The sequence below is a fragment of the Notechis scutatus genome, chromosome 1 (assembly GCF_049901735.1).
Source record: "Notechis scutatus isolate UNSWTSFEM ecotype Mainland chromosome 1, rNotScu1.2, whole genome shotgun sequence".
NCBI classification, from domain to species: Eukaryota; Metazoa; Chordata; class Lepidosauria; order Squamata; family Elapidae; genus Notechis; species Notechis scutatus.
Window position 1 is genome coordinate 1,759,688 of NC_142009.1, and position 17,480 is coordinate 1,777,167.

Consider the following 17,480-nt stretch of genomic DNA (forward strand, 5'->3'; position numbering starts at 1 on the left):
GGCTTCACAAGGGCAGGGCCGGGATGTCGCCTCAATGAAATCCTTTGAAGTTTTTTGAAGTTTGGCTCGAGGATCACGATTTAATTAGGACAATCCCCAGAGTCCTGACACAGGACTCTTCTGCCCAGCGGGGCGTGGGTTTTTTTTTTTAACAGGTACTCCTTGACTTACGACAATTCATTTAGTGACTGTTTGAAGTTGCAACGGCACTGGCTGACCATTTTTCAGAGTTATGACAGTTGTAGCATCCTCGCGATCAAAATTCGGGATGCTTGGCAACTGACTCGTACTTATGACGGTCGCAGCATCCCGGGGTCACGAGATCTCCTTTTGAGACCTTCTGGCTTAACAACTGCCGTCATTCACTTCATAATTGCGGCCAGAAAGGTTGTAAAACGAGGCCAAGCTCCCTGAACAAATGTCTCACTTGACAGCAGGAATGCTGGGCTGCATTGTGGTCGTAAGTCAAGGACCACCTCTATTGCTTTTTTTTATTTTAATTCCTTTTAAAAAAATAATTTTAATTTCCCCCCCCCTAAACTGTGTTTTTATTGTTTGTGGAGACGCTGTGAGCAAATAGCGGCTATATAAATGTTCTAAATTAAAAGTAAGTTTCTAAATAAAGGGACCGAACAGACTTTATGCACATTGGCAGCATCCCGGGGGGGTTGCGTTCCACCTTTTTAAAAATATTTTTGTTGGTTTCTGGCGGTTTTTTTTTTTCTGGCTCAAAACCACCCACTGTATAAAATGGATGCAGCGAAGAGGCACGGTGTCTGCTTAATGTTTGTGGGATTCACTTAACAAGCACGAGAGAAAGGGTCGTAAAATGGGAAAAATGCAAATGGAGGCCTACTCAACATATACAAGGTCTTACAGACCCTAATTTTGGGCTCAATTACCGTCGTAAGTTGAGAACTACCTGGATCAGAGGAGGTCAGCTTTTACTAGACCAGCAGGCAGTGTAGAGCAGGGTGACTGGCCTTGGCCCCTTTAAGACCGGTGGACTTCAACTCCCAGAATTCCCTAGGCAGCAGAGCTGGGTGGAGAATTCTGGGGGTTGGAGTCCACCGGTCTCCAAGAAGAATTGGGCCCTGCGCTCCAAGAACTTCAACTCCCATAATTCCATGGGGTGGCTGGGGAATTCTGGGGGTTGGAGTCCACCGGTCTCCAAGAAGAATTGGGCCCTGCGCTCCAAGAACTTCAACTCCCATAATTCCATGGGCTGGCTGGGGAACTCTGGGGGTTGGAGTCCCCCGGCCTTAAAGGGGCCACCCCTCCCGTGGAGCAAAGACCTGGCAATTGACGAGCTCAATCAGGCAGTTGCGGTTGAAGATGTCATCGGTCTGACAGGCTGCGATCCCGCACAGCTGCTCGCTGACCCCCGACTCCTCCTCGGTGAAAACCACAAACTTGTCTGTCTCCTCAATCAGCTTCTGCAACATGGAGGCCCCTGCAGGAAAAGTGGAGGAAGAGGAAGAGGATGGCATGGCCCTCTCCGAGGCCCCATTTAGTGGCGAGGTAGGAGGGCTCCTCCATCCTCCAAAATATTAAACAGACACACCGGGAGCCAGGAATGAACCTATTAAAACCCGGCCCCCTCCCCGGTAATTCTTCCTCAAGGATTGGCCACCCCCTGCCTCCAATTCTAGCGGCCCTCTTTTGTTCGGAATATGAGTCACCTAACAGCTATTTGGGTTAGAAATATATAAACCAGGATAATCATTTTAAAACTGTATCTTTAAGAAAATGCAAAACTGCAATTAGGTGTGGTTTCTCAAACGGCCATAAGATGGAGCCAGAAACCTGGGTTGTCTTAGTCTGAGTCTCAGAAGAGAGTGTGAGTGTATCTCCGTTTCCTTCTGTTGGAAAGTATTGCTGTTCCTCCATTTCTTCTAATTGACTGATATTACTGGATTTGATGTAAGTCTGATACTCAACTGTTTTTGACTCTGGACTTTGATATTGGAATTATCCCTGAAATGAACACTAACTGATTTAACTGTGAATGACTTTGGATTGCCTATTCTGAATTTTGCTTAAACATTTCTGGAACTAAAAACCTACATTTACTGTACAGTGTATCTGTGTGCTCTGTGTGTGTATTATTCCAACACTTCTCTCAATTACCTCAACACCTTTCCTTTCTGTAAACTGCCCTCCTAAGGGGCTTCATACTCGGTGGGGCGCTGGGTGCTCTCCCCATCTAGGGAACCCCATCAGTGCTAGAAAGGAGAGAGGTGTGCCAGGAGGCAGAGGAGGAGGAGGAGGAGGAGAAGGGGAAGAGGAGGAGGAGGATGACTGTGGGGTCCTGGGGGGCTCTCTGAGCTTAGTGGCTTCCTTGCAGACGTTTCATGACCCAGCTAGGGAACATCATCAGTAGTAGAAGGGAGTAGGTGGGTTGTGAAGAAGAGGAGGAAGGAATGGTGGTAGAGAAGGAGACTTGATGAAGGACGGGGGAGGAGGAGGAGGAGGAGGACGACGACTATGGGGTCCTTGGTGTTCTCTGAGTTTGGTTTTTTTCTTGCAGACGTTTCCTGACCCAACTAGGTAACACCATCAGTGTTAGAAGGGAGTTAGAGTAACATCATCAGAGAGGGGTTTTCTTTCCGTTTGCCGTCCCAGTTGCCCCCCTTTGGCAGTTCCTTGACCGGGGTCCTGTTCTCTGTTTGACTGGATACTGTATGTCACCAGGCAGCAACCCCCACTCTGATGTTGTTGCATAGCTGGGTTGTGAAAGGTCTGCAAGAAAACCACCCAGCTCAGAGAGCACCAAGGACCCCACCCCCAGTCCCACCCTGAGCCCCGAATATTCTCTCCTAGGGATAATGTCATCCACGCCCAACCACTCCCGGGCAGGCAGCCCTTTGCCCCTTCCTGATCCCACACAGTGACCCCGGGGGTCAGGGCCAAGGGCGGCTTCACCTCCGGAGGGGCTTCGCTCCGTCCGGCTGCTGCTTGCCGGCACGATGACCCGCAGGGGGCTGGTGGCCGGGGGGAGGGCCTCGCCTGGGCTTCTTGGTGGGCAGCTGGGGCCCGATCCTCAAGCCCCTCAGGGCCTCGGTGGAGAGGTTGCGCTTCAGCACCGCCGACTTCTTGTAGCCGTCGTAGAGGCCAAAGGCGATGTCCCGGTTGGTGGTGGTCCAGGAGGCCCGCAGGTCCACCAGATGCAGCTGGTGGGTGTGGAGCACGTCGTCCCCTTCCCGCAGCAGAACCTCCTGGGAACGGAAGGGGCAGGGTGAGCCACGCCCTGGTTTGGAAACTAAAAGAAACTTCTCAAACTTGTTTTCAAACTAAGAAAATCCTCAAATCTGTTTTAAAACTAAGACACTTTTAAAACCTCTTTTAAAATTACAAAACTCTTAAAACTTGTTTTAAACAAAAAAAACTTTAAAACTTGTTTTAAAACTAAAAAAAACTTTTAAAACTTGTTTTAAAACTAAAAAAACTTTTAAAACTTGTTTAAAAACTAAAAAAACTTTTAGAACTTGTTTTAAAACTAAAAAGGTTTCAAAACCTGTTTTAAAAGTACAAAAGTTTCAAAACCTGTTTCTAAACTAAAAAAATAAAATAATAATCATTTGGCAGTATAGGGGCCAAGCCAGTGGTGGGATTCTACTACCGGTGAGTAAAAAATGCAACCGTCCGGCTGAGCCGGTATTTCTTTCTTTCTTTTTCCCCCAACGATCAGCTGTTCCAACCATCAGATTCCGGTTTTCCCAGACGTGTTGCCAGTGCGGCTTCTTCAATAAATTCTTACTTGGATGAACTTTGTCTCTGAGGGCTGAATGAGAAGGGGGGGTTCATGGGAACGCTGACAAGGTGTGTTGTGTGTGTGTGTTGTGTGTGTGCCCCCCTGGGAAGGCTACCTCCTCGGCCGCCGTGCGGAGGCTGTGGCGCTGGTAGGCGAGGGAGGAGAGGCTGAGCAGGTGGGTCTTCTTGACCAGGGAGTCCAGGCGGTGGTCCGCGTCCTCCTCGCAGGGGGAGGCCATCAGGTGGACGTTCACCAGGCCCAGGTCGCTCACCATCTGCACGATGCTCCACTCGGAGATCAGGCGGCGCATCACCGTTCCGGCTGCAGGGAGGGAGGGAGGGAGGGAGGGAGGAGGGTCAGGGGCTGGGAGGGGGGGGAGGCCCTGCCAGGCCATCAGGATCCGCACTCGGGGGGGCCCCCCACCCGGCCCCCTTCGCTTACCCTGAGGAATGAGCCGCTGGGTGCCACGGGTGAAGATGTGTCCCTGGCCACACTCCAGCTGGATGCCACGCTGCTGGGCAAAGGAGGCCCAGTAGTGGATCTGGGGAGGGGGCACAGGGGAGGGGAGGGGAGGGCAGCCCGTCAGGTGGAAGGCTCCGTCCCCGTTAGAGAGAGACCCCGGGGTGGTGGGGTCGGGCTGCTGCCCTAAAAATCCTCTCAACACATTTTCCAAAGAAATAAATGTTTCTAAAGAAAGACAATTTCCTAAATAAACAAGCATTTCTTTCCTAAACACGTTCTCCAAATCCATCAGTACATTTTTCCACAATAATAATTTTTCTAGATAAGGAAACGGGTGTTTTTTTTTCTAAACGAATGTAAATGATTCTAAGCAAATATTTCTCTAAAGAAACAAATTTTTCTAAACGGTGTTACAAAAAAAATTTCTCTAAATAAATATGATTCCTGAATAAGAATTCTGAGTAAATAAAGGAATGTTCTAAATAAAATAAATTTTTGAATGAATGGAGAGAGAAGGAAGGAAAGGAAAAAAAAAGAGAGAGAGAGAGAGAGAGAGAGAGAGAAGAAAGAAAGAAAGAAAGAAGAAAGAAAGAAAGAAAGAAAGAAAGAAAGAAAGAAAGAAAGAAAGGGAGGAGGAGGAGGGAGGGAGGGAGGAGAGAGAGAGAAAGAAAGAAAGAAAGAAAGAAAGAAGAAAGAAAGAAAGAAAGAAAGAAAGAAAGAAAGAAAGAAAGAAAGAAAGGAGGGAGGAAAGGAGAGAGAGAGAGAGAAAGAAAGAAAGAAAGAAAGAGAGAAAGAAAGAAAGAAGAAAGAAAGAAAGAAAGGAGGGAGGGAGGAAAGGAAAGAGAGAGAGAGAGAGAAAGAAAGAAAGAAAGAAAGAAAGAAAGAAAGAAAGAAAGAAAGAAAGAAAGGAGGGAGAAAGGAAAGAGAGAGAGAAAGAAAGAAAGAAAGAAAGAAAGAAAGAAAGAAAGAAAGAAAGAAAGAAAGAAAGAAAGAAAGAGAAAGAAGGGAGGAAGGAAAGGAAAGAGAGAGAGAGAGAAAGAAGGAAGGAAGGAAGAGGGAGAGAAAGTCCAGAGGGATGGACGGATCCCAGGAAGGTGGGAACACACAGCCTTGTAATTCAGGGGGACCTTCCCAAGCGCCGCACCCCCACCCCGCTTGGGCCAATCCAGCCCCTCCCCAAGGCCCTTCCTCGGAGGGGGAGGGCCGCCCACCTGCAGCCTGGGGAAGAGGGCGGTGCAGGAGAGCTGGCGGTAGTGCTGGCCCAGTTTCTTCTTGCTGGGCTTGAGGCTGCCGAAGAGCTTCCCGCGGCAGATGGGCCGGCTGACGCTGGTCCAGGTGGCCCAGAAGTTCTGCATCCAGCGCAGGGTGCTGCTGTAGAGGAGGATGCGCGGCTGGGAGGCCTCTGGGGGGGCCGAGAAGGCAGGCGCTGGTCAACCCCGTCTGAGTGCCCCCTCCTCCGGAGCCTCCCACCCTGGCCCCTTGAGGCTGGGGACTCCCACTCCCAGAATTCCACGGTCAGACTTCACTGGCTGAGGAATTCTGGGAGTTGGAGTCCCCAAGTCTTCCAGGGGCCAAGCGGGGAGACCCCTGCTCTGTGGCTCTCCCGCTCCTCCCCGAGGGGCCTTTTCTCCCCCAAAGGCAACTTTCTTGGGTTGTTTCTCCTTGAAAATGTTTCTCTCCTCATCCAGGAAGCTCCTTCAGTTCTTCAGAGAGAGAGAGAGAGAGAGAAAGAAACAGAAACAGAGAGAAAGAAAGAGAAGAAGCCAAAGGGAAGAAGGGAGGGAAGACGGGAGGGAGGGAGAAGCAAGAGGAAGTGGGGAAGGAAGGAAGGAAGGAAGGAGCAAGGGGGAGGGAGGGAGAGCGAAAGGAAGGAAGGAAAGAAAAAGAAAAGGAGGGAGGGAGGACAGAAGAAAAGGCAAAGGAAGGAAGGAGGGAGGGAGGGACAGAGGAAAAGGTGATGGAAGGAAAATAGAAAGAAAAAGAAGAAGGAAGAAAAAGAAATGGGAGGGAGGGAGGGCGGGAAGGAGGGAGAAAGGACGGAACCCTGAAGAACAGAAGAAGCTTCTGGGATGAGAAGCGAAACGTTTTCAAAGGAAAACCCAAGGAAGCCCAGTTGCCTGTGGGGGGAAAAAGCCCCTCCGGGAAGTCCTACTTACACGGGTGGCTGCCATCCTGAGCCGCAGGGCCTCCCCAGTCCCGGCACCCCCTCCCCAACACATGGCCCTCCCCCCCTGGCGCTCACCACCACTGGGCCGCGTGAGGTCCATGCGGATGGCCAGGTTGAGGTTCTCGGAGCGGAAGGCCCGGTAGGAGTCGTACTGCTGCCCCACGGGCACCTCCGGCAGGAACTCCGGGGAGCGCAGCACCAGGCTGTGGTGGTCGTGGGGGTTCCCGTGGCACAGCCAGGTCAGGTCCAGGGTCATGCACAGCTGGGGCAGGTGGAGGAAGCAGCAGTCATCGTACCTGCCCAGGAGAGGGGAGGGAGCCAGGAGTCAGACCCATCCTCCTCCTTCCTCCTTCCTCCTTCCTTCCTCCCTCCCTCCTTCCTTCTTCCTTCCTTCTTCCTTTTCCTTCCTTCCTTCCTTCCTTCATTCATTCATTCATTCATTCATTCATTTCCACCTTCCTCTCACCTTCCTTCCTTCTTCCTCCCTCCCATCCTCTCATTCCTTCCTTTCCTTCCTCCCTCATTTTCTCCTCCCTCCCTCCCCCCTTCCTTCCCTGCCTCCCTCTCCCTCCCATCCTCTCCTTCCTTCCTTCCACCATTCCTTTCCTTCCCTCTCTCCCTCCCATTCTCTTCCCATCCCCCTCCTTCCTTCCTTCCTTCCTTCCTTCCTTTCCTTCCTTCCTTCCTTCTTTCCTTCCTTCTTCTTCCTCTTCCTTCCTTCCTTCCCTTCTTTCTAAAATTGATTTACATAGAATGTTTACTTAGAATATTTCCCTTTTATATTTAGAAATACAGGTGGTCCTTGGTTTACAACAGTTCCATTTAGTGAACTGCTCAAAGCTCTTTCGTCCATTCATTTAGTGACCATTCAAAGTTAGAACGGCACCGAGAAAAGTGACTTATGACCGTTTTTCACACTTACCACCTTTGGTCCCCAAAATTCAGGTGCTTGGAAAAGTGACTTGTATTTGCGACGGTTGCCGTGTCCTGGGTTAATGCAATTTTTTTTGGCAACCTTCTCACAAGCAGAGTCCATGGGGAAGCCAGATTCACTTAACAACCCCAGCGATTCACTTAACAACTGTGGCAAGGAAAGTCATAAAATAGGGCAAGACTCACTGAACTGTTTCAGGAATTGAAATTTTGGGCCCAGTTTTGGTCTTAATTGAGGACTGCCTTGCTTAGAAATGTCATTTATTCGCCTAGAAAAAGCCTCCCAGCTTGGCCCCTTTAAGACTTGGGGACCTCAACTCCCAGAATCCCCCAGCCGGCAGACCAGGGGTCTCCCACCTGGGCCCCTTGAAGACTGGTGAAGCTGCCTGGAGAATTCTGGGAGTTGAGGTCCCCAAGTCTTAAAGGGGCCAAGCTGGAAGACCCCTGGGTTAGAGAAAGCTGTTCAGAAAAACGGATTCATTTATTTATCTAGAACAATGAATTATTCGTTTAGAAAACAAATGGGGGGGATTTAAATTATTTTAAAAGTGGTCTGTTTAGCCCATTGTATTTGAGAGCCCCTGCCGGCCCCTTCCCTGGGCCGGGGTGGGGTGGGGTGGGATATTACCAGGGGTGGGATTCAATTTTTTTAACACCCGGTTCTGTGGGCGTGGCTTAGGTGGTGGGCATGGCTTGGCGGTCATGTTATTGGCTGGGCGTGGCCAACTCAACATCACTCACATCGAGGCACGCATCTCCTCTCATGACTGTCGGGATGCTGCAACCGTCGTAAGTGTGAAAAAGGGTCATAAGTCACTTCTTTCAGTGCCATTGTAACTTTGAATGGTCACTGCACACAAGCAAAGTACCAGCAAAGGAGGGGAATAAACTCCAGAGATGTTCCTGAGACAGGAAGTCTAGTCCTGCCAAGAACGTAATAAGGGTTAACGGAGAGGCAGTTTCTGTAAGCAACCCCAGAATGTTTCCTTCCTGCCTTCCTTACAGGATTAGGCCAGTAATTTCTTCTAACAATCGGTTCTCCGAACCGCTTAGAAGGTTAACAACCGGTTCTAGCGAATAGGTGTGAACTGTTAGAATCCCACCCCTGGCTATTACCCACTTGGAGGCTGTCCGGACGTTGACGTCTAGGTCTCCCTTGAAGACAAACTGGCCGGGCTGCCAGTGGAAGGAGAGGCGGTTCCACTCCCAGTGCAGGTTCTCCGTGGTGTTGTAGGGATCCTGCAAGGGGCGTGGGGGAGAGAAGACGAGGGTGGGTGGGGAAGTCCGGGCCCGAGGCTGCCCCCGCCCCTTATCCCCCGTGGCCGCTGCCTCACCTCCGTGGCCACCTGGTGGAGGCTGGCCTGCTCGATATCCATGTGCCAGTCGCCGTGCAGCAGCAGGCGGCTCTTGTCCCACCAGGGGAGAGGCGGGCTGGGGTCTTCGGAAGGCTTGGTCAGCAGGTCGATGGCCTGTCCAATGAGGGTCCAGGCGGGGTCCCAGCAGGGCCCCCAGACGATGGTAAACTGGTAGACCTCGGCTGGGGGGGGGGGCAAAGGAGGAGAGGGGGGTCAACTCATCAAATATCGCTAGGGTCTTTTTAAGAGTGGCCATAACAGAAAGCGAGGGGGGAGCAGTGCGGCAGCTTGGAAATCGAAAGTGCATTCCATCAATGTTTTTTCAAAGATAGTAACTAGGCGACTGAAGTTTCTGCCAGGCAAAATTCTAATTGGAGAACATGATGGATGGCTCTGGGCTATGGACGTGTCCCATTGGAGGATATGAATTAGGATACACCCAGAGGGATGGAGGTGTGGGGGAAACCAGGGTCAAGGGGGACAAGGAATGACGTGTCTCAGTGTTGGGCATGTTCACTCCCAATAAATCCTTTGGAAGTTTTGGAAGTTTGGCCCGAGACTCAGGATTTAAATGGGGGGGGGTCAGTGCCGGAATCCTGACAAGGGGGGTGGGGAATTAGGGGCATTGGAAGAGGAGGGGGCAATAAGGGGGATCAGAGGCCCTTCCCCCTCCCCCAATGGCGTCAGAGCCCCCTCCTCGCCCCAACCCACAATTCGGGACAATTCAGGGAGGGCTGTGGGGCTGCCAGGATTACACCAGCCAGCCCCCGCCCGTTCCTCCCCCAGCAGGACTTACAGCAGAAGTCGTGGTAGAACTTCAAGGGCGGCATGTTCCTCTCCACGGTCACAGGGCCCCACGGGGCCCCCAGCTCCAGCTTCTGACGCCGGCGAGAGCAGGGCTGCCCAGGGGTCTCTGCACCGGCCAGCCGGCCCGACAGCCTCCAGTCCCGGATCTCGAATAAATAACGGGGGTAGTCCCGGATCCGCACTGGGGGGGGGGGAGGAGCAGAGGAAAGAGGCCACGTTGAGAAGGGGTGGGGGGGCTTGGGGTGGGGGGGCTCCTTCACCTCTTTTCTCTTCAAACAGCTCCTAGGGGAGAGCTTATGGCGTTCAACGGAGGGGCCCCTCCATAGCCAGAAGAGCCTCGCTGTAACCCCAGATCCACGGGGGCACCCATGGCCCGTTTTCACATTCGACAGTCCCCAGGCACGTTTGGCTGTCCTCTAGTTAGCTCTTGTCTTGCATCCCCCTTCCTTCAGCAAAGCTTAGACCCCCCCCTTTTAGCTTTTCAAACATAGTAACTAGGTGACTGAAGTTTCTGCCTCGCAAAATTCTAACTGGAGATCCTGATTGATGGCTCTGGGCTATGGACATGTCCCATTGGAGGATACAAATTACGATACACCCAGGGGTTGGGGGGGGGGGCAAAAACCAGGGTCAAGGGTGACAGTGAATGATGTACCTCAGAGTCGGCTGCACCCAGGCAATGCCGGCATGTCAACTCCTAATAAATCGTTTTGAAGTTTTGGAAGTTTGGCTCGAGACTCAGGATTTAAATGGGGGTCACTGCCAGAATCCCAACAAGGGAGGGATCAGGCCCCTTTAAGACTTGGGGACTTCGGCTCCCAGAATTCCCCAGCCAGCAGACCAGGGATCTCCCACCTTGGCCGCTTTTAAGACTGGTGAAACTGCCTGGAGAATTCTGGGAGTTGAAGTCCACAAGTCTTAAAGGGGCCAAGTTTGGGGGACCCCTGGTTTAGAGAAAGCTGTTCAGAAAAACCGATTCATTTATTTATCTAGAAAAATGATGCATTTATTTAGGGGGGAAAAAATGGGGAATTCTGGGAGTTGACATCCCCCAGGCTTAGCGTGGTCAAGGTGGGAGAGCTCTGCTCCATGGGGGCCACAACGATTCAGACCCAATTTAGCAGCTGAACAACAAATAGAACATCGAATCGCCACATTCCTCAACCCATGAAGGCACAGAAGTTGACAGACAGGCCCTGATCGGGGGTGGAATTCAAACATCCCGGCAATCGGTTCGCTGCCCGGTTGCTGGGTGGGCGTGGCGTACTGGAGCTTCCCGGACGGCCATTTTTCCCCCTCCCAGAGCCTCCGCACAGACCCTGCCCTTACCTGCCTCCAAAACGGGCCGCGTGGAGACTCCGGGGAGGGGAGGGGAGGGCAGGGCCAGCCGGTCGGTTCAACTACTGGTTTGGAGAACCAGTTCGCCCGAACCGGTCCAAACCGTCAGAATTCCACCCCTGGCCCCGGTACGCCATGCAGCCCGGCCGCGCACTCACCGAAGAAAGTCTTGACGCTTCCCTTGACCATGCGGCACCAGTGGGTGAGGAGCTCCAGGCCCTCAGGGGGGAAGGGGCTGGCGGCATCCATGTCCCGGATCTGCTGCAGCACCCGCTCCGCCCCGGAGAAGGCCTCATCCGCCAGCGCCGCCAGCTCCAGGCCGCACAGGGTCCACGTGATGAGCGCCTTGCGCATGGGCGTGTTGGCGTAGAGCCGGTGGGAGCGCTGCAGGTAGATCTCGATGTTCTTCTTCTCCAGGGAGGCGTACAGCTCCTCGATCTTCCGGGCCGGGAGCAGCTCCCCGTGCTGCTTGCGCAGGGCGGCCACCTTGGCGTCCAGCAGGTGCAGCCGCTTGGCGCTCTCCTTGCTCTCGTCCTTCATCAGCTCGTAGTTGTCGCGCAGCTTCACCTCGAAGACGTCGTCCAGGAAGACCCAGGAGAAGTGCTGGACCTTGAGCAGCAGGTCGGGGGGCAAGGGGCCGGGTGGGGCCTCGCTGGCGGCGGCCTTCCTCCCGTGGAGCCCCCTCAGCCACTTCTGCACGCCCAGCGCCTCGTCCAACGTAGCCGAGAAGTCGTACTGGTAGGGGAACTCCACCGCCACGCTGGCGCAGGAAAGGGCCCAGACGCGGTTGCGCAAAGTGCAGAGGTTGGGAAAGGGGCCTCGGTGCAGGATCATCTCCTCCAGCTCCGGCAGGGCCTGCAGCTCCACCTCCTTCAGGACCAGGATGCTGTTGCCGTCAAAGCCGGCCACCAGCCCCGGGCAGTAGGCGTGGAGGGACGCACCGTGCCGATTGAGTAAAAGCCGCTCGGCCGCCAGGCTCAAGTAGCGGCTCTCCGACACGAAGGCGGTCACCTTCAGAGAGCTGAACTCCAGGGTCAGCCCCAGCAGCCTCCTGGGGGCCGGGCCCTCAGGGAAAGGGGCCCCGTCCTGGGCAGGGAGGCGGCCTTCGGGGCCCTGCCGGGGAAGGGTCGCAGAGGTGGGCTTGGCGGGCGACAGCAGGCTTTGCAGCGTCTCGAAGCAGCGCCGAGTGGCCAGCAGGTGCTCAAACAGGTACATGTGGGTGGCCAGGCTCCAGAGCAGCGTCAGGTGTTCTCCGCATTGCACCTGGGGAAGGACACCTTGGGTGATGAGACCCCCTCCCAAACAAGGCTGCCTGTCCAGCCCCCCTCATTCCCCATTTTCTCTAGCCCGTTCCTCGGACACCCCAAGAGGGGGAGTTGAGGAGAGTTGGAAACAACGATGCCAACCGAGGCTGGCCCTGAGTGATCCTGGGAGGGGGCAATGTTACCTCGGACCTGAAAGCCCCCCACGAGCCCCCCTCCCTGGGCTGCTTGGGCTGGACTCCCCGGAGGTGGCCTCTTCCTTGGGCGGGACTCCAGATGGGGCGGGAACCCAGTTCCCTTGCAAAGCGATTGGGGCAGGGGGAGGCGACCAGCGAGGGAGAGGAAGGAGAGGCACCTCCAGGGAGCGGATGCTGCTGCGGTAGGTGAGGCAGAGAGGGCAGCCAGGCCAGCCACTGGGCTGGGGATGGCGGGGGCTTTGCAACAGGGCTGCATCTTCTCCGCTAGGCTCTTCACCAGGGACAGCGCCACCCCCTGGATGCTGATGGTACAGCTCTCGGCACTGCCCAGCGTGGTCAGGGTGTCCACCCGAAGCTCTGTGGCCCCTGGACGAAAGAGGGAGGGAGAGAGAGAGAAAGAGAAAGGGAGAGAAAGAAAAAAGAAAGAAAAACAGAAAGAAGAGAGGGAGAAAGAGAAAGAAAAGAGAGAGAGAGAAAGAAGAGAGAAAGAGAAAGAAGAAAGCGAAAAGGGAGAGTAAGAGAAAGAGAAAGAAAAGAGAAAGAGAAAGAAAAAAGAGAAAGAGAGAAAGAAGAGAGAGAGAGAAAAAGAGAAAGAGAGAGAAAGAGAAAGAGAGAGAAACACAGAGACATTCAGTGAGGCCCGGGCACAACTGTCCACCCCACAACTGTCCTCAAAATAATTTCTGGGTTCAGAAGTTGAAAGCTGGGGCCCAGAAGGGCCAGTCCCTGCCTCAGCCTCCCCCCTCAAGCAAAGGGGTCTCCTCCTCTCTGCTACTTTCCCAAGGTACAAAAGACACCCCCCCCCTTTTGCAAACTATTTTTTGAAAGTCTAAAAACACTTGGATTGTTTAAAAAAATAAAAATAAAACAATGGCATTATCCGTGGAAGAATTGAAAATGGAATTTAAAAAGCTAAAAGAAGAGGAACAAGAAGGCAAGGGCTTTTTGGATCTGTTTTCCACTTCTTAGAAATGGCGATTTCTACCTATCAGGAAATACAGCAATCAGAAAGCTGGGAGGAAGAAGGAGAAGCCATCTTTAATGGACAAACTATTTTAGTTGATGAAGAAAAGGGAAAAGGCGGAAAGAAAATGGAGAATTCAAGATCTAAAAAAACAACCAAGAAAGGGAAAAATAAGGTGAAAAATCGATATAATGTCAGAAAGCAACAGAAAAGAGAAATACAACAGAGAGGGGAGACTAAAAGGGTGGAGATTGAGAGATGGGGTGGGGGGTAAAAAGGTTAGATTTAACAAGAAAGGAAGGGAAAAAGGAAAAAGAAGTTATAAAGGCCTAAAACAAGATGCTAAAAAACAGGGGGTTTTTTAGAGATAAAGGGTAAAATACGATTTAAAGAGATTCTGCAAAAGTACACAAGATTGTATTGTAGTATTTGTATTTGAAATAGAGTTAGAAAACTGGAATATTATATGTGTTAATAGAATATTGTAGGGAATGTGTAAAATACCTAAGATTTAATAATAGAGTTTAACTAATTAATTTGTTATGGAACATTGTTTTTACTATATTATAAGCTTATTATGTTTTTTTTTTATTTTAAAAAGTTATTTAGAATGTACTAAGCAGAATCAGAATGGAAATTATGTAGTATTTTAAGTGTTAAATTGGGGGAAAGATAGAAAGGCGTCATACTTCAACCACTGATTACAGGGAAAAAAAATTGTATTAAAGAGAAAAGATAAATAGACAATTGAAAAAGAACGGACAAAAGATCAAAAGTATAATGATTTAAATTGAGATGAAGTAAATAAAATAGAATTAAGAGAGTGAAAAGAGGAGAGAAGACATATAGAAAGTATAGAATGTTAAATAAGATTGAAATAGCATATAAGGTGAGCATGAATTTGATTTATGTCTGCACAAAAAGATGTAACCCGGGCTAAGCCGCTTTCTAAAAAGAAGTTTTATGTTTTCATGTTACGTGTTTTGTTTGTTTATGTTTGCTTATTGAGAATTAAGATTGTTGGATGAGAACATATGAAATTGTAAATAAGATAGATGAAAGTATAAGTTTAATGAATAAAATTGAATAGAAGTAAAGAGAAAAATAGTGAGAAATTGGAAAAAGAGTAATAAGATATGAAGTTGAATATGTAAAATGCATATTAAATTGTGTTTGTATGAAAATGGGATAATTTGGAACTATGCTCTACTTAAACAAGATGTTTTATTTGTTTTCTTAAAAGATATTCTATGTTCTTACATTTTATGTTTTGTTGGTTTGTGTATTGTTTTTGAAAATTAATAAAATTTGTTCTAAACCCCGAGTCATCCAAGGCCGCTGCCCCCAAGTCTTACCTGCCAAGCTGGAGAGCGTAAAGAGGTTGACGTCCTCCACCTTGAGGTCCACCTTCCAAAGCACCCCAAATTCCTCCCCCAGAGTGGGGGGCGGCTCCTCCAGGGGATCCGGGGGCCCAGGGTCCTGAGGCCGCAAGAGCAGCAGCAGCCGGGAGAGGCAGTCGGTGCAGGCGTCTGAGGACTCCAGCTGCAGCCCCCGCAGGGTGCAATCCAGGAACAGGGTGTCCGCGTGAGTGCTGGACGTGCCCAGCGGCTGGTTGTAGCTGCCCTGTGGAACGAGCGGAGGGACAACGTCCAGCGAGGCCCTGGGGTGCGCCGAGAGGCAGCGGGTGGGGTCTCAGCTGGAGAGTCAAAGCCAGGATCCCCTCCCCCCCCGCCTGCAGACCTTCCCTCCCATCACACCAGATAACCCAGAGGTCTCCAATCTCCCAGTTCTGGACCAGTATCGGGCCGCCGCGTCCTGTTTGGAACCGGGCCACGCAAGCAAGCTCCATTTGAGAGAGTGGCGGGTACTCATGCCAATGGAGCTTCACGCAGGAGTGCCCGTCGCTCGCGCCAATGGAGCCGTGCCAGGGGTGGAATTCACCCCATTTTTATTTTACTACCAGTTCTATTAGAGCGTGCTTCACGCGCATGAGGTTGAGCAGCAGGGAGGTAACCCCACACCAGCCTGCCGCCCCCCCCCACCCCCCCGCCTGCCTTGTGCTGCACCTGCAGGTTGAAGGAGTCCAGGATGAAAGCTTCTCCCCAGACGTGCATGTTCGGGGGGTGGGGGGCCCGCTGGATGTGCGAGTCCGCCCCCACCCGCCAGCAGAAGTGGTCGACGGCCAGCACAGCCCGCTGGTGGACGCTCTGAGGACGGAGGTGCTGGTAATCTAAGTCAGAGGAGGAAGGCGATGGCCGCGTCTATTATGGCTTTCTATTTATTTATTAAATTGGTGCGCCCCTCCCCATCTCGCCACAAGGGGGCTCTTTTCCTTCTTGGTTGCTTTTGGCATTGAGGGGGGGGTCTTGTTTCCCCCACCCCAATTATTAAGGGGGAAGCGGGCATGGTGTATCACTGCAGAACTTGCAAAACCAGAGTTGTGTTACTGGGCCAAGGAGATGGGAAACAACTTCAACTCCCAGAATTCCTGAGCCAGCTGAATGCTGGGAGTTGAAGTCCACAAGTCTTAAAGGGCCCACCGCTTCCCCACCTCTGCCCTGCAATGAAGGAGAAAAAAAATCCAGACCCTCACGAAAACTTCAAAGCTTTTAAATAAAATCTAGCTTGCTTCCAACAAGGAAGGTCAATGGTGGAAGGCTGACTCACTTAAGAACCGCGTTAATTCACTTAACAACTGTGGTGATTCGCTTGAGGAACCCAACAAAAAGAGGTTGTAAAATTGGGCAGGATTTCACTTAACTGCCTCGCTTAGTGACAAATGTTCTCGTCCCAAATAATGGGACCTATCTAATGAAGTGAAAAGGGGCTACCGGACTGGATTTCTATCATGGAGAGTCAGCCGGGGGCCTCTTAACAAACCAGGGGCATTTATAAATCAGACTTAACGTGGCTTATTTTTATTACTGTGGACTCAACTCAGATTTCAGCCAGGCCAGCTGGCTGGGAAAATCTGGGAGTTGAAGTCCACATGTCATAAAAGTGGCCACGTTTGGGGTCCTCTGATTTAATTTCAAACAGAAAACAATGTTTAATCATACTTGAGTAACGTTTATAACTATTGTTAATCTGGATTTGAATACTTTTCATGGGTTTATATTTATGTTTGGTCTATTATAGACCACCCAAAGTCACCCGAGAGAGGGAGATGGGCAGTGTATAAAATTTAAGTCATGAATGAATTAAAATGGGGAACGGGCAAGCAGCGGCAACTTCGGAGACCTTCACGGGTCTGAAAGGCATTCGGGGGGATAACACGGAGGAAGGCCGCATCCAAGGATGGACGTCTTCTGGGGTGGGAGGGGCAGAGAGCAGGAAGCAAGAATCTGGCCTGGTCTGGCTGGCCACGAGTCAGACTGACCATTTGAGAGGAGAGGGGTAGAGAAGGAAGGGAAGAGGACTCGGGCCCCTAAGGGAGCTGCACTCCCGTGGGAAGGGAGGGTCTCCAGGTGGCCCTTGAAAAGATTGGGGTGATCAGAGAGCCGGCCGGCCGGACGCTGAGGAGGGCAGCTCCGGCCACTCACCCATGGAGATGGAGTTGAAGCCCAGGGCGAAGGGTGGGGTGTCTCCCAGCTGCACGGAGAGGCTGACGTTGGACACCGAAGCGCTGAGGATGATGGTGGCCAGGATCTGCGGCATCCTGAGGAGGAGGAGGAGGAGGATGGGGGAACAGGAGGGGAGGAGGAGGGGTGCGTGACATAAGGAAACAGCGTTCAATCTCTGTAGCCCAGTTAAGGAGCGGGAGGCCTTTCGCCCTAAAGGGGATCCTGGCTTGTTGAAGCAGCGCAAGAGGCTCTCCGGAAGCCCCCAATTGGGACCAGGGCACGGGGACCTTCTTGGCTACCCTGCCTAGCGAGGCCCAGTGTCAGGGCTCCGGCCGTGACCCCCATTTACATCAGGAGTCTCCAGCCGGATTTTTCAAAGCTCAATGAAGATTTATTCGGAGTAGACGTGCCGGTGCTGCCTGAGGGCAGCCGACTCTGAGACACATCATTCCTTGTCACCCTTGACCCTGGTTTCCCCCACCCCACCCCCTGGATGTATTGCCATTCATATCCTCCAATGGGACACCTCCATAGCCAAAGCACCCACCATTTCCCCCACCCCCCACCCCCGCCTAGGCCTTGACCCAGCATCCACAGGCTGCAAATGGCTGGAGGGGCCAAACCGAATCCTGGCCAAGGGCAGCCCCTGAGCAAGGGTGGGATGCAAATGTTTTTACT

The 17,480-nt window shown here is 51.8% G+C and overlaps 1 protein-coding gene across 1 annotated transcript in view; it reads right to left on the reverse strand.

Annotated features, from left to right (window-relative positions):
- Nucleotides 1-17,480, reverse strand: part of BLTP2 (bridge-like lipid transfer protein family member 2) — a 53,438-nt gene that overhangs the window by 21,472 nt on the left and 14,486 nt on the right. Inside the window, 16 exon segments of the mRNA XM_087955667.1 lie at nucleotides 1,296-1,453; nucleotides 2,926-2,978; nucleotides 2,980-3,218; nucleotides 3,870-4,075; nucleotides 4,196-4,295; nucleotides 5,428-5,618; nucleotides 6,459-6,679; nucleotides 8,437-8,555; nucleotides 8,651-8,853; nucleotides 9,468-9,659; nucleotides 10,975-12,079; nucleotides 12,434-12,466; nucleotides 12,469-12,641; nucleotides 14,595-14,862; nucleotides 15,306-15,469; nucleotides 16,782-16,897. Of these exon segments, the coding sequence (XP_087811793.1) occupies nucleotides 1,296-1,453; nucleotides 2,926-2,978; nucleotides 2,980-3,218; nucleotides 3,870-4,075; nucleotides 4,196-4,295; nucleotides 5,428-5,618; nucleotides 6,459-6,679; nucleotides 8,437-8,555; nucleotides 8,651-8,853; nucleotides 9,468-9,659; nucleotides 10,975-12,079; nucleotides 12,434-12,466; nucleotides 12,469-12,641; nucleotides 14,595-14,862; nucleotides 15,306-15,469; nucleotides 16,782-16,897 (3,541 nt within the window).